At 40.5% G+C, this 16,174-nt stretch overlaps 1 protein-coding gene across 5 annotated transcripts; it reads right to left on the bottom strand.

Moving 5' to 3' along the window:
• Positions 1-605: 605 nt before the first annotated feature.
• Positions 606-6,556, bottom strand: LOC112277428 (protein ZINC INDUCED FACILITATOR-LIKE 1). Of its 5 annotated transcripts, none has more exons than XM_024509699.3 (18): positions 6,046-6,556; positions 5,677-5,717; positions 5,438-5,498; positions 4,925-5,027; positions 4,633-4,735; positions 4,417-4,470; positions 4,189-4,251; positions 3,971-4,020; positions 3,727-3,802; positions 3,138-3,486; positions 2,855-3,024; positions 2,588-2,675; positions 2,340-2,425; positions 2,030-2,137; positions 1,751-1,795; positions 1,492-1,580; positions 1,149-1,192; positions 606-971 (listed from the first exon to the last, which is right to left on the bottom strand). In XM_024509699.3, the coding sequence occupies exons 1-18, from the start codon at positions 6,230-6,232 to the stop codon at positions 844-846; spliced, it is 1,845 nt and encodes a 614-aa protein (XP_024365467.1). In that variant the 5' UTR covers positions 6,233-6,556; the 3' UTR covers positions 606-843. The 5 variants fall into 5 exon arrangements, with proteins under 5 accessions (XP_024365467.1, XP_090103904.1, XP_090103902.1 ...); XM_090247778.1 differs by having other exon boundaries at positions 4,676-4,735; XM_090247776.1 differs by lacking the exons at positions 5,438-5,498; positions 5,677-5,717; positions 6,046-6,556 and adding an exon at positions 5,357-5,424 and having other exon boundaries at positions 4,676-4,735.
• Positions 6,557-16,174: the final 9,618 nt, after the last annotated feature.

Here is a 16,174-nt window from a genome sequence, read left to right as displayed (position 1 = left end):
TTTGAAAATTTGCTTATACATTTTTCCAACCCAATTCACAAAGAAAAGAATTGTGCTTTCCAATGCATGTAAACAACATAATTGAATAAAACCATGTAGCATTCATCTATTCGTTAAGGAAGTTCTTACTTAAAATAATGATGATTAGAAAGCCTCCGAAAACTGACACGTATGTGTATATGTATAATACTAGTACCAACAACAATAGACACACTATCTACTCTTTAAAGTTTTAAAACCAAAAGTTAGAATTTCTTTATATTAGTATTGGACTTCTTAAATTTTTTTATCCATATTGATATCAGAACATATTAAATGTAGAATGTTTGTTTTTCTTTTTCTTCTTCTGGCACAAATGGAAAGAATTTCATTGCAAGAGAATCAATACACAATGTTGGCCAAGACAGGACTTCTGAATCCTAGCCAGATTCGACATGGACCGATTCAAAATTCGTGTTACAGCTCAGATTTACTAGGCATGCCAGTGTATGGTCCTACCGAAACGAGTGCATATGATATTATTGTTTTCCCAACCGAAGTAGAAGCTTTTGTGTGGGCTTGCAGGGGTGTTAACTAGAATTGTCGCGAGGGCCTTGACAACAAAATGAGGAAATATGGGATGGTAAGGTATATTCCAATTGTCAGATCCACTGTACAATGCACACGCTTTGAAAAAAGCATATTTGGCATGTATGGGGAAAACGAATTAGGCAACTACATCAACTGGGCAACTATACCTGCCTGCACAAAACATTCTATAAATCATTGATTTACTGAATTATCATAGAATAAAATCATCTACTGTACGTGAAGAAATTCGAGGACGAATATTGTCTGCCCTATTTACTCTGTTTCACTATCTGATTCTTCCAGCAAAGGTCTGTCAAGAGTTCTAGGCAAGAAAGGCTCAAAAGTGGATATCCAGCTCATCAAAGAGACCACAGCCAGGGCAAAGAAGACAAACTGATTCCCTGCATGGTAGCACAGAATAGAGGAACATCATTAGACCGTCCTTATTTGGACTAACAAGAATACTTCAAGCTGGAACTGTGAACCACTCTACTTCGCTACTACCGAAAGACACTTCCCCTGTTCGTACAATGGATATCTACAATGACAATCTTCTAGAAAGTAGTATGGAAGTGTACCTGGAAGAATACGGGCGTTTTGCCGGCTCTGGCACCATGCAAAACTGCCAAGATGCAAAATTTAAACAAAATTATTCATAGAGAGAACACAATATAGCTTCTGGAAGCAGCAATAATGAGATGCAAAATGCTAATCAAAAAATCCCACTTTGCTATATTTCATAACAATTACACATCACATGAAAGTCAAAGAAAATAGCAGAAGTTCATCAAATATATATATATATATATCCTTCCTTCTGAGACGAGATCAATGACTTTATGAGGTAACGTGTCTTTCTGAGATGATCAATTGGGAATTCTTAACAAAACTGCCACCAAAGGAATTTAAGGTGATACTTACATGCTACCACCTCCAGCTGGCCCTATAGCTTTAAATAAGGACACCAAGCTCATAGCAAGCCCATTTGCAGCTCCTCTCTGGTTTTGTGACTGAAAAGACAGTCCAGTTGTGAGTAATGGTAAAGTTAAGAGCTTTCCCAACATGTGAAGGAGTTCATTCTAGTTAGAATTAACATTCCGCTTGATTGAAAACACAGATTTCCTATTAGTGTTGGGAACATATATACCCGTTAACAGCATCAATCTATTTTAAAACTTACCACAGAATTATTCACCAATATGAAAGAGCCTGTGAATGTCAACATCTGCATACAATAGGGGATGTTTGAGTTTCGGAGTAGTTGGATGAATGAAAAAGACAGGAAAATTGAAATTCAGCTTCAGTTCTACGGCAAGCTGAGACCATACTCAAGCACTGCACAGGACCCTCATGAGATTGGTTCAGTATTTCAAAATCCTGACTCCACACAAATTCACATAATACATGAAAATCCAAGTTTCTCAGCTGAAAGGATTATCCAAGAGACTAAGAATCTCACCCCTAGAGTGTTCTTGACAATGGATAAGAGACTAAGAAGCACCATCAGCGTCATTCCATCAAACAAAGACATCAATGGGTAACAAACCATGAGGATAGTTGTAAGTCCCTGCATGCAAGAATGCCAAAAATTAATTAAGCCGTAAATACTTAACTCCAAGATTCATACAATCCTAAACATAGTATACAACACAACTGAATGCACAAGTTACAGGCAACAGCTCCCTGATATCTACTGTAAACTTGGCAACAAGTATTGTTATCTCCACAGCACAATTTTGTAACGAGTTTCAAAGAGCTCAACACCATACCGCGCCATGTCGAGATACAAGTACAGCTCCCATCCAATGAACCAAAGGAGAAAAGACCAAAATTTGAAAGACCAACATCGTAAACCCTGAAAGTCCACCCAATTCAACCACAGTCAAGAAGCATATCGTCCATTCCAGATTCATACAAGCTGAAAATAGACTTCTTGTGAGTTAAATAGGAGTATATCCCACCCCGAAAGAGCTCTAAACACGTTAAACAAGAATTTTCATCGAACACACAACCACACCTGATATTGCAAGCACTTGACCGACATCAGTTGTGGTTAACCCCAAACCTCCTTGTGACCTTGGGCTCACACACCACAAAGAAAATATCTGTGCAGATCCGATAGTGCAACATTACTCTCCAGCATCAAACGGTTACAATAAGAGCCCCACAATGAACAGCAACCAGTTGAAAGAAGTATGTAGAATCCTTGGACTCGGCTAGAAAGAAAAAACAAAGATTCGCCGTCTCGCTAATTGAACTAGTTTACAAGCATAGAAGTGCAAACCTCAGAATACGCCATGTCGTGTAAGGACCAGATACAGTAAACAGCAATGGAACCCATGAGGGGCTTGCTACTCCACAACGACTTGTTCTTCTTTGGATCGCTTTTCTTTTCCTCTGGAGTGGACTTAAGTTTCTCCTTCTCTTCAACATTTTTCGAGTCCACTTGATTGACTGGGCAACAACAAGTTTGCATCAGATGCTGAAATTGTGGCATGAGATTAATGATGCTCAAGAATGTTGCTTCAAATCGTGAGAACCCTAATGTGACAAATCATTTGCCTCACCTGGTGCGTCATTCGATGTATCCGTCCCTGGTAAAGCTTTGTACCCATCACTGTCATGAGTATCTTCCCCATCGACTCGGCTTCGCAATGAGCTACTCCTATTACGGAACCGATCATAATTCTGCGACCTCCTTTTCTCTGCATTCTGATGCCATGCGTCCTCAAACTTCGATTCAGCAAAGCTCCCGAATGGAGAAATCATGGCCGGGCTCCCGATTCCCTCACAAACTGTATATTTTCTGCTCCCTGCCCGCGACAAATTGATTGGAATCGCGAGTGGCGCTGGCTTATCGTACTTCGCCTCTTCATCCTCCTCGACTTCTTCATGATGGTTTTTGTGCAACGTTTCCTGAAACCGGAAATTTATAATCATCAAGAAATAGACGAGTCCGTTCCTTTCAAAGAATAGTTCACCAACAGTGGACACACGATTTACCAGATTAACAGGTCATCAAAACTGGGACAAAAGCTTTCATAATTTTTCGTTCAAAAAAAAATAGAAGAAACATGATTCTTACATCCACGAACTAATCAAATTGATCAGCTGGTTCAAACCCATAATGATTAGTTTGCTAGGGTGTCGGCTTACAGGAAGGTAGAAAGTGATCCAGAGAGTTGGAATTGAAATAGCTGTGACGGCAAGTGACGGCAACAGGTACGGATATCTATTTCGGGCACAAAAGAACGCAGGCACATGTGAGGGAGTTTTGCTGGATTGCCAAATAGCCTCATAAAATAATCATCAAACGGAAAATAGAAACTAACGCAGACATTAGCCCGAAGTCCAGGATCACATAAGAGAATCAAAGTGGAAGAAAAATAATGCAGCGCACCGATCAAATAATGAACCAGGTCCAAACCACTCTGGATACTTCATTGCAGGCTGCAAACAGACGCAAGGAAAGAATTAAGTATACGATCCATCTTGCAATTGAGTGAAGACCAAAACACCAGGCAAATCGTGTATTTCCAACGCATATCCTGGTTGTTTCGTGGAAGCGAAAGATGAAATAAATTCAATATATTTCTCGTGTGATATATTGCAGCTTACCTGAGATAAGTAGCCGCCCATAGCTGGACCAATAATCAATCCAAGTCCCCAAACGGTACCCACCTAGTAGAAATAACAGCCAACATTTGAGACATCATTTAACGATCTTTTTACGAGTAGACTGAGTGATGCAATATTTTGAAAACATTTTTCCTGGAGGAATATAGCTCCAGTTAGCATTAAATACAAATTCATTCATATTGGTACGACCGTGAGAAGAGACCGTACAATGGATACACTTATAGCCTGGTGCCTTTCACTGCAAACCTCTGATGCATATGCCTGCCAAACAACAGAGAAAGATAAGTTCCAGCAAGGAATCTCGAATAGGTGACTTGCTCAAGAAACATTGGGCTGGCAAGTACCTGGGTAGATAGTGTCAGGAAATACAATTCTCCGAGAGACATTTTTGTTGCGTCTGTCATAACCATTAAACGTGCCTACCTTAACAGTGCCAAGCATGCCATTGAAGGAACCGAGTAGAAACCTCGAAATCAATCCCATCCAGAAGGTCGTACTTGCTCCAAACAACGTATGAAATACGATGCTGCCAAAATACAGATTCACACAATGGGTAACAGAGCGCTTCAACATTTCCTTGCCACATTAAGAGTAAAGGTGTTGGTATCCGTGTGTGAAATTAGTGGAGAAGACGACTACTGCGAGAGCACTACCAGTATTTATGAAGGGAGAAAAACGTATCAAAACGTAACACAAATTAGGGTATGTGACGAACACGGAGATGACGCCAGTAATCATGACAGGTTTCCGCCCATATCTGTCGGACGCCATTCCCCATTGAACAGAGGTTAGAAACCTCCCCACCATGAATGCCGATCCTGAACAAATCGACAACAATGTAGGATCGTGTTTATGAGGAATTCTAAGATTGAATAACAGTGGACAGTCTGAAGCTAGGTTCCCAATGCAAAGAGACGAAGTGACTTCTACACACAAGCAAAACAGAAAAGAGGCCTACTATCAATATTTGAAAGACGTAAATCAAGGAATATTCTTCCAGATGTGTGGCAAGGATCTCCAATCCACCGTCCGCATCCACCTTGAGTGAGTCAGTTTTCAGAGTGGGAAAGTAGGGAGGCAGTCTTCCTCTATCTACCTATCATCATGAAATCTTAGCCAAACCTAATGAGGAAGAGTTCTTTCTCACGGGTGAGAGGCAGAGTTTCTGCTTGATAGGAGCACAAGGAATCCAGCCTCCATCAACCTTTCGTTTGTTTTCGAAACTCACCTAAGAATCCAGCATAGAATCCTATATCTTTTTCGGATTTCGCCGCATGGAAATCTTTAACCTAAAGAACAAAAACAGTACAACACATCGCTAAAATTAGATTAATCGGTAGCTGCATGAAAGTCGTGCAAGCTCATGATAACGGCTTCTTCAAAAAAATCTCGAAATGAAGGTAGCAAGTGTAAACTGAAGCAGCTCAAGGCGACAGAATAATTTAATAACGAGAAGGTGCAACTCACCATAAAATACAGAAATGGGTAGAGTGACGAAATTGGTAAAGCTGCAAAATAATCGTAGAGCATGGTTAGTGACTGTGAAATACTGAAATCATGTTTTCGTACCTCGGAAACACAATGGAGAGATAAAAAGCATGTTCAAAACCGAGGTGCTCGTCACCTCGTGGAAAACTCGTAGCAACTTTTATAAGCCCAACACAGTCTAAACAACCAATCGCTGGAAAATCTGGTAAAAACAATACTCGACGCTGTGGAATGGGTAAACAGACAACATTATTATAAACTAGCCTTGCGAATAATCATCTGCCTGTAGGATCGTCCCAGACAAGCCTCGGTTGTAAAATGCACTGCGAAGGATAGAAACCAACGTACCATTGACGAGCGTTAGCGCCGCTAAATTGGCCAAGATCCTCAACGGGAGCTTAGCATCAGGTTCTTGCAAGTAACTATGTTTACAGCCAGGACAATTCGGGTGAATCAATGAAAGAGATTTTTCCTTCTCGTTCTCCTTGAGTAGGGGCTGCTCCACATCCACTCTCTCCGCCGTATCTTTAGACATTTTGTACAGCCACTACAGCTACGGGCTAGATTCCAGCCAAGCTTACCACCTAACTACCTGGTAGTGCACGATCTCCGTGCCCAAGCTCTTCAATTTTTTCCCTTCGAATGACTAAATCCCACCATCACGCACCCTCACACAGAACATAGGTTGGCATTCTACTACAACGAATACATGCCCGATCGTTCTCGCCCTCCCAATATCACTCTCTGAACACGACTCTACAGAATACCGCCGCGAATAAAGAAGGGTCCTCTCTTATCCTATATGTTTACAGTTGCAAGTCACCAGCTCTGGTCGTCTTGGGTCTGAGCGGGAATGGTGAGAAACACGAGTGAGCACCTAGAGGAGGGTTGAAGGTCTCCTTGTGCCTGCGCAGGGATGGAGAGAAAACAGATTGGGAACCGAAAGGTGACCCGAAAGGCGCTCTCTTCATTCAAACAACGAAGAATCTCGCAGTTTGGATGCGCGTGACAACACGGTCCGTTTAGTGAGTTCCGCCTTCAGGTGCAAGCGAGAGACTGAATAGTGGTCATGCGCCCATAATCCGTATTTAGACAAGCTTCAGCGCCACCGCTCAGCCACCTCGCTAAGGACTGGAACCAGCAGCGCAACCAGAACATGCAATACATGGGTGCCTAAAGCAGCGTTGAATCAGCTTTCTTGGGCCCATCGCTAATTTAGTCTTATATTTGATGGAATTAAGACCTTTATGAGGAAATCATGCCGGGCTGACATATGTCGTCGTATTTGTTCCTCATGGATTCCTCGAAGTTCAGTACCATAATGTGCGTAGGTTGGTTGTCACACCACTGGCAGGACTCTCTTAAAGATAGAACTTAACCTTTTAATTTCTCTGGATCAAAGGAAGAGGGTGTCTACCATAAAGAATAACCGAAATAAAATTAAAACACCAAATTTATACAAAATGCGTCCACTCATTGAAACTTCAACATTTGGACCCCAGTTTTACTCCCGTGGAGGATTCACTCCGATTGAAGTTCATCTTGAGTACCTCCAGACCGGTCCAATCATCTCGGTACCATCACCAACTCTACCCGAGTCCATATCTATTAAAGTTGTAGGTGGCCATCATTTTTTATCAAATTCGTGAAGAGAGCTCCCTCGCGCTAATCAAAATACCAAATAGGCAAATCCCTTTCTTAATTATTTTCCTTATATAACGACACTCAAACTACGTGTAGTGGCTGGCACAAAAAAAAAGAAAAGGAAATGTTCATTTGTTTGACAGACAAGGACCGAAAAATACTGCACTGTGCTTTCCAGGTATGGAACCATGGCAATTCTTCCCGTTGTGCGTGGTCTTCTCCTGCCGCTGCGTCGAATCGAGGAATCGTGACGAATAACGTGCTATTTTAGGCAAAGGAGTTCAACCCCACACGCTGTGCAAATCCTCTTTTTCGGGGCTGCTGACGCACGTGAGTGGATTCTGCGTAAACTGGGTGCTCTGGTGATTGCCAACGCAGGCATGCGGCTCTCATTACAGGAAGGAGAAAAACACCCAGTATGCTTTGATCCAACCACTCACGTGAAAATGGTGGGTGTCCATGCTCATCATCTCCACTCGCAAGCCTGCAGGTTTTTTGCAATTTTTTAATGCGGACGCCTCCATACCTCTCCCTCTTCCCTTGGATGCAATTCTCGCTCACGATCCATGGAATTCATCAGGAGCACTGTGGACACCGTGGGGCAGCAAAATAGGCGTTACAGAGAACAACGCCTGCGATGGCTTAACAACCAGTTCTCCACAGTGGCGATTCCCCTCAAAGCAAAGCCCCTTTGTCCATCCTTTCCATATTTTTTGGCATACTTGCACAAGCATTTCTTCGAGCTCTGATTTGCTGCGACGTCATTCGAAAGCACCCACAAAACAGGATAGAGGTTTAGAATCGAGGCTCCCGGCAAAATGGTCCTCCGCGATTCATTACTACTCCGAGCGCGGGACGATCTCGTAGCGTAACATGAATTTTGCATGCATGTTTCGTGCTCTTGTTTGCATTGGACCAAGGATTGTGCTTTAAATCTTGCTCTTGCTTTTTGGCTTTTTTGCATCCAAATTTATGTTCTCGATTATGCCAATAGAACTGATGGAATGGTTCTCAGCCATCCGTAATCTTCGAATATGCTAATGGGCGTGCCATGTGATATTTTTGTTGTAGATTGAGCTCATTTGGGGTAGCAAAGTGGGGATGGGGATGCATGGAGAATATATCATGATACAATTGGTGTGGATTAGCTCAATTACTGTGAATTCAGGGTATTTTGATGTCCTACAAGATTGCAACTATGGATAACACGGGAAGAGTACCGAATCCATTATATACAAATTGAGAGGAGGCCCACCTCATTTCAACTACCCTTCTTCCTTTTTCAAAATTTTCAAAAAAGAACGTAAATTTCTTCTCTTCCTACATGTAATCTTATCTGGATTGCGTGCTAACATTTATTTCTCCAATCTTTAAAAATTAAAATAAAATAGAAATGAAACAATTCATAGCATCTTCACACCATTGTAGCTGCTAATTCTCAAACATCACTTTATATACTGGCTATTTAGTAATTTTATATTTTATGTACATATATTTTGTTGGGTTTTATAATAGTAGTAATATGCTCAAATAATTATGATCCATCATGAATCATAGCATGGATCAAATAATTACAATTCAAAGTTATATTTGAATAAACTTCTTTATATGAAATGAATAAATAAATAAATAAATACTTGTACAAGACCATAAATAATAATAATCATAATAACTAACTAAACTTGTGTTGTTGTCACAAAAAATATTTCTCAAAAACTTAATATCAGAGATGGAAGCTATAATCTCCATGAAAAAATACCTATTTTTAATGGATTTGATGTCTACAAATCTGAAAGAACAATAAAAAACCACAAACAAAAGAAAAATTGTTAGATAATACACAAACAATGGCTTATAATTCTATAAAGATAAGTTTTTTGAACATTATAAAAGTAGATACCCAATTATCCAAAAAATGTGTATGTTGACTTTGTCTTAGGCAAAAAGATGTACAACTTGGTATATCTATCAGAGAGACCCAATTGGCACATATCAATAAGTCAAATAGATCTCTTACTACTGTAATATGTAAGTAATTTGCAATATGTGGAATTAAACTCTACTGATGTCATAAACTCAACGTACACAACATCCAAACCTTGAGTTAGATGTGCCTAATGGCCTCATTCTCTTATTATTGAGAAAAAATAAAAAAAAATGTATGATTGTTCTACCTCAAAGAATTGTAAGGAAAAAAGTCCTTGATCTTCAACATGAAGCAATACTTGTGAGATCTTCCAATATTAAAACTTTAATTGCTCACTTTGAGGTTCCAAAGATCTATTCTCAAATCATTTGTAAATATGTACATTTTGCAATCACCATTGCAAGAACAACTCATTGGGTTACTAAGCAAAGTAACCTTGTTTTGGTTGATTAATGATGTACATGATGTAACTATAGTGTAGAAAATATGAAATCTAGTTTGGTTGTTTGTACAATGGCTTAAATCACATATTTAATCCACTCATGACTCTACTATGGATGAATACTAGTATATATGGCTACAAGAGTGTACAATGTACAATGGCTTGAAACACATACTTAATCCACTCATGGCTCTACTATAGATGAACACTAGTAGGTATGGCTATATGGATGTACAATTTATCGACAACCTCTCTACAAACTCAAACTTTCACTAGAAGGCCTTCTTTTATATTCTCTTATAACATAGAAAAAGATTTGGTGTGCTTCCACTTTATAAAAGTGATTATCTTTAGCACCATAACCATGAACCATAATTTGAGCTAAAAAAAATAAAAATAGACACATAATGCGATGCATTAACACAATATCTAAAGCATCATTGATAAACAACTTTAAAATCCATTGCACATAACTTTAATGGCACTATTGCATATTGTGCCTACTTCTCTTTGTGTCTTGCATCTAAAACATTTAGAAGCAACTACCTTCAAATTTAGCATCCATCTAGGTCTATCTTTTGCAAGATTCTTGAGATGTCTCTTGGTTCTATTAAGGCCTTGTGAATTGACAAGTTAAGTTAAATTTTGATAAAAACAATGATGATTGAGAAATCCAACCAATCAAAAGGCCAATTTAATAATATGGCTACACATTGTGAATTACAGCAAAAATTCATGGTTCAAATTGCAACAACAAATGAAACACAAACTGATTCAAGCTGGGGAGTATTCACATAACTTTTGTCAATAGTGGTGCAAGAACAATATTGTGGCATCTTGGCAGCAAAGCAAACTTGAATGGAAGCTTGTAGGACCTAGTAACAGTTTTTACGTCTAGTAACAGTCATTAACTTGGCTGGCTAGGATTTTGTACAGTAACTCTCTGCAATAAAAGGAAATATTTATTTGTGTTGAAAAGAAAGAGAAAAAAAGAAAAAGAAAAAGAAAAAAGCCAATGTATCTCTCTGGTTTATCCCATTGAATTATACCCCCCCCCCGCCCTTCTAATGTGTTTTATAATAAGTTCCCAGGAAATAATCACGTCCTAAAAATATACAGTCAATCTAACTAACCACAGGTGTACTAGTAGTACTCTGGTGAGACTTGCTGAAAGTCCCAAGATGGATTTTATAGGGGGGTATGCCAGGTAAGCCGAAGTGAGCTTGTCAACGCGGGAAAGGACGAGTTCCACGTGGGCGAAGATTCCCTTCTTCATCGCTGCTGCGTGTGCAACGTCTCCCCTTATTACGGCTCCGTGCTGCGAGGAGACCAACTCTAGCGCGCCATTTGTCAGACTCCTTACTCTCCAGTCCCTCACCGATGCCTCCAAACCGCGCGCTTCTCTTCTGTTCCAACGCCAGGTCACGTCTTATGTGGGAGTTCCTGATGACACGTTTTCGGGGGGCAGCATCTGCATGGGCGTCTCTGGCGAAGTGCGCTCCCAGTGCGTGCGTGCATGCACATCAATGGTGGTGGTGGGTGGTGGTTACGGGAAGACTATCTATGTAACCTTGACGAGCTTAAAACACACGATGACTCATAAAGTGCATCTTGTTCATAGTCTTTCTAATGTTTGGCTTCATCGGATGTGAAACTAAGAGTGTTTTCATAAAATCAGAAATAAACAGACTGCACGAAGTTTATACATAGATATAAATATAAATAATTCCATCGATCATTATGCTTTATACACGCTCTGAATGTCCACCTACCGTTTAAATGCCACATGAATCTTGTTCTGAGTCTGATATATTTTATTAGTCTGTTACATGGTTGTGGAATGACATCAAAAATAAATACCACACTAAAATTTATTTTCCGATGGTAAAATATCTGAAGAGGGTGTCGGAAGGAATCACACCATGCTTGCCGTTTTTGTTTTATCCCATCTTTGTATTGGGGAATTTCTTGAAAGTACAAGTATGAAAACCTCATGACAAAGTCAACCCCACTTACCCCGCCCTTTTTCACATGAACTCCTCTGGGAACGCGGTAGGGAGGTTTCGATCGGTGGAAGGAACGTTAGCGCAGAGACTATGGGAACGAGGCAGAAAAGGATAGGAGCGACGTGGGAACATGTACAAATAGGAGCATGTGTGAACGCGGATTCGAGTGATGGGTGGGGGGAGGTGGGAAGGGTGGTGGTGAGCAAAGTGAAAACGCAAGTGGGGCTTCGAGTTCGAGGACTTGTCAGGAAAGGCAGGCAGCATGCCGGTCACGTGCACGAAACGGCCCCCAAGTGGAAACTGCATCCGCCTCGTATAATACCCTTCCAGATGGGTATTCTACCATACTATACTATACTCTACGCTCTCGCTGATGTGGATGATGCATGGAGCCTCCTTGCCCCTCTCCCTCCCTCCCCTTGTTGTCGCATTAGGTTCCACTATCTGTGGATGGAACACAACCCACTCAAGAAATCCGCTGCAGATGCTACAGTTAGGCAGAGTAAGGGAAAAACAGACGGAGAGGAAAGAGAGCAAGTGAGCGAGGGAGGGAGCGAGCTTGCGAGAGCGAGATGGAGAGAGAGTCGCTGTCTGCCAGATCTACCACGCATCCCCGTCACCTTCGTGCGTTTCAGTTAGCTCCACCATGCGACCAATGCTTTAATTTCTCACATGAAACGGCTTTCTTCTTGATATCGTTGAAATGTTTATTGTAATCTTTCGTACGCTCTCTTTTTCTTTCCCTTGTTTTTAGTTTTGTTCGCTTCTGTATAGTCCTGTTCCGTTCTCTTGCTTTACTCGCCGGAAGTCGAATTTCGGTCTGCGTTTTGAACTAGTCTTGTTTGTCCATTCTGCAAAACTTCCCTTCAATGGTGAATGTTGAAATAAACTTCTGTCTAGTATTTTGCTGTAAAGTAATTGTTTAAAGACTCTGGGTGTCATACTTGATCAAAGCATGGATAAACCCCTTTTTGTGTCAAAACAATAAAATAAGAAAAAGAAAAAGAAAAAGACTCTTGGTGAGAGTTGTCGGTTTGCTTCTGTTTGAAAGCGTTTAATTGTTTTCGGATTTTATGTGTTTGTGTGTTTTATCACTATGTACATTACTTTCAATAATAGTACTTTAAGTCTTCCGATTAAAATAATTTTTTAAAAACATTGACACTATTTGCTTTATTTGTTGCTTCATTGAATTTAAGTAGTGTACTTACAAGATTCTCATATTTAGAGAAACTTGTAACCAACAACATTCGTCAATTATTTTTTGTTTTATTTCTATCTGTCACAATTGCACTCCAATTCAACATGTTATTCCTGTATCTTTTTTGTTCTGGTCTCTAATGCATCAAGAGTGCAATGTCGCCATCTGGTTTTATAATAACTCTTTCCATCTTGGCCAACGACTGGTAGTTGATGTTCCTACGACGTTGATGTTGATGATAAGAAAGTAAAAGGAATTACGCAAAAAGTCGAATGTAATCTTTGGCTATCACCGCAATGGTGTATGGACGTTCATTCAACCTTACTCGTCACTCATATCATCAGTGGGCAAGGTCGCGTCAGCACAAGGGTCACGAGGGCCCATCCACGAGCAAACTAATCTACACAAACTCGTCAGCTACAGCTAGAGATTCGTGGGAAAAGAAACACAAAATGTCACGAGGAAAAGCACTTGAAAAAAAACGGTTCCTTGCGATATCAGGACTAGTTAAAGCTTTTGGACCGAGGGTTCACGCCATTTGCACCGCAGAAAACGTCGCAGATAAATTAGAGGAATGGCGACAACGCCCGCACTACGTCCTCAAACTCCGGTAACCTCCGCCAGTTGTAATTGTGGAAGAGAAATCGTCGGATATGTACCGGGGAAGCCAGCAGTAGCAGCTACTCCGAGAACTCTCCCGTTATTTCAGTGCCACTACTGATGAAGGGCAATGAATGCCATGTGACATGAAGATGATGATGTTCCTTTTGTTGTGTGGGTTGCAGAGGTTGAATGAAGACTGGACACCTTGTGTAACAAAACCAGTTGCACATACAACCACCAAGCTGTGCACGTTGATGACGAGAGATTGCATGTCGTTCCAGTGCCGCTGTGAAGCACATAAGGAGGTGTCTACCAAGGTATCTGAAGTGAAGAATCTTCCGTATGCCACATTGGGTCATTCCCCTTTCTCCAACTGCACAGAGAGCTGTGTCAAGTTGAGCACAGTGTTAGTTACTTGGGTGACTGGGTCTCGAGTCCTTTTATTTTCAATCAAGTGTTCACCCTGCTCGACTAGTCAGAGACCTTTTTAAATGTTTTCTTAATACAGAAACTGCAGTTAAGCGATTCTTCCCCTCGGTGCTTGTTGTTGCTATGGAACTAGTGAAAGTAACGCAGAATCTGCACCCTATGGCTATCACGCACACTCAATGAGGTTGTAATGAGCTGCTATTTCCAAATGCTACACATCCTTCCCAACTGGTTGCTAATGTTTGCTTTTATTCGAACTAATTATTTCTGTGGTCATTATATTGAAAAAAGAACACTATAAGCATAATACAAGTAAGTAGAAATCAGCAAGGTTGCACATAAGAGAAGTGTGGAATGAGATAGTACTCTCTTCCAACTCTCGTTACTTATAGGTGGTGGTTGCTGCCCTAAAAGGACTTCTTCCACCATTTGACTTTTACACATATGCTCCTTAGATCCTTTGGCTCATACCACGAGGGTATTCAAGGATCCTAGGATCCTATGGCATCTTACATACCACGAGGGTATCTTATGCCATATACTAATTACTCTTACCTAGTTCTTTGGATATTCCCTAGGACACACTTTATCCTCTTGACTTTGATTCTTTGTCCTTGATCGCATCCTATGTCCATAGGATGCTTTTTCTATATGCCAAGAGTCAAGCCTTTGACCATTAGCAACTTACCTAAGGTAATATCCTTTACGAGGTAACTTATTCTACTTTAAATATTATCTATTCATCTTTATCTTTTACCTCAACACTCCCACTTTGCTAATTGTCAAAGCCCTTCAAACCTAATGCTTTTGTCAACATATGATGTCTATCTTTAACTAATGCCTTTGTTAACAAATCAACAAGCATATCTTCTGTTGCACAATACTTCAACTCAATCACTCCCATTTCAATCTTCTCTCTTATAAAGTGATGTTGAATGTCAATGTGCTTGGTTCTTGAATGATGCTTTGGATTCTTTATAAAAGCAAGGCATCTTTGATTGTCACAATTCAATGGAGTTGCTTCCAATTGCACAAGTCCAATGTCCTTCAAAACTTGCCTTAATCATGTTGCTTCCATTGTACCCTGGCTTGCTGCCATGTACTCCGCCTCCATTGTGGACCTTGCAATTGTGGGTTGCCTCTTGCAATTCCATGAAATTGCTCCCACTCCAACAAAGAATACATAGCCAGTTGTTGACCACCTATCATTTGCATCTCCAGCCCAATCTGCATCACAATAACCATGCAAAGCAATACTTTCACCTCCAAGGTACAATTTGAAGTTCAAAGTGCCTTTCAAGTACCTCATGATCTTCTTGATGGTTGCCCAATGAATTGGTCCTGCTTTTGAAATGTGTTGACTTACGACACTCACCGCATAAGCAAGATCCACCCTTCTGCCAACCATTGCATACATGAGTGACCTAATTACTGCCTTGTATAGATCACCTTGCATTTGGCCTTCAACTTGTGCAAACTCTTCATCCGTGAGCTTCATCAACTTCAAATTGGACTCCAAAGGTGTTCCAATAGGCTTGCAATCCTCCATGTTGAATCGTTTCAATACTCCTTCAATGTACTTCTTTTGGCTCATTGTGATGGTCTTGTTAGCACGATCTCTTGCAAATTCTAATCCTAAGCAATAGTGAAGCTCTCCCAAATCACTCATCTCATATTCCTTTTCTAATTTTGCCTTCAACCAATCCATCATCTTTAAAGTATTGGTTAAGATGATTAAATCATCTACATAAAGGATAACAATCATCAAAAACTCTTTTGATTGTATCACATACATAGAATGGTCAGCCTCACTTCTTTGGAATCCCTCATTAACAAAGAATGTGTCAATTCTTTGATACCATGCCCTTGGAAATTGCTTGAGTCCATACAAGGATTCCTTCAACTTACAAACAAGATGTTGCTTGCCTTCTTCTACAAATCCTTGAGGTTGATCCATGTAGATGTCTTCTTCCAACTTTCCATTCAAGAAAGCCGTCTTCACATCCATTTGATGCATCTCCAAGTCCATTACTGCCCCAATTGCTACAATGGTTCTAATGGTGGTGAACTTAGCCACGGGAGCAAATGTCTCATTGAAATCAAGACCAGCAACTTGTGACTATCCTTTGGCAACTAGCCTTGCCTTGTATCTCACAATATCACCCATTGCATCCCTCTTGGTTCTAAACACCCACTTACAACCAATTGAAGATCGATTTGGTGGA

Source organism: Physcomitrium patens, chromosome 25 (genome assembly GCF_059467195.1).
Source record: "Physcomitrium patens ecotype Gransden chromosome 25, ASM5946719v1, whole genome shotgun sequence".
Taxonomy (NCBI): Eukaryota; Viridiplantae; Streptophyta; class Bryopsida; order Funariales; family Funariaceae; genus Physcomitrium; species Physcomitrium patens.
Note: the sequence above shows the minus strand (reverse complement) of the source record. Positions and strands in the feature narration are given on the sequence as shown.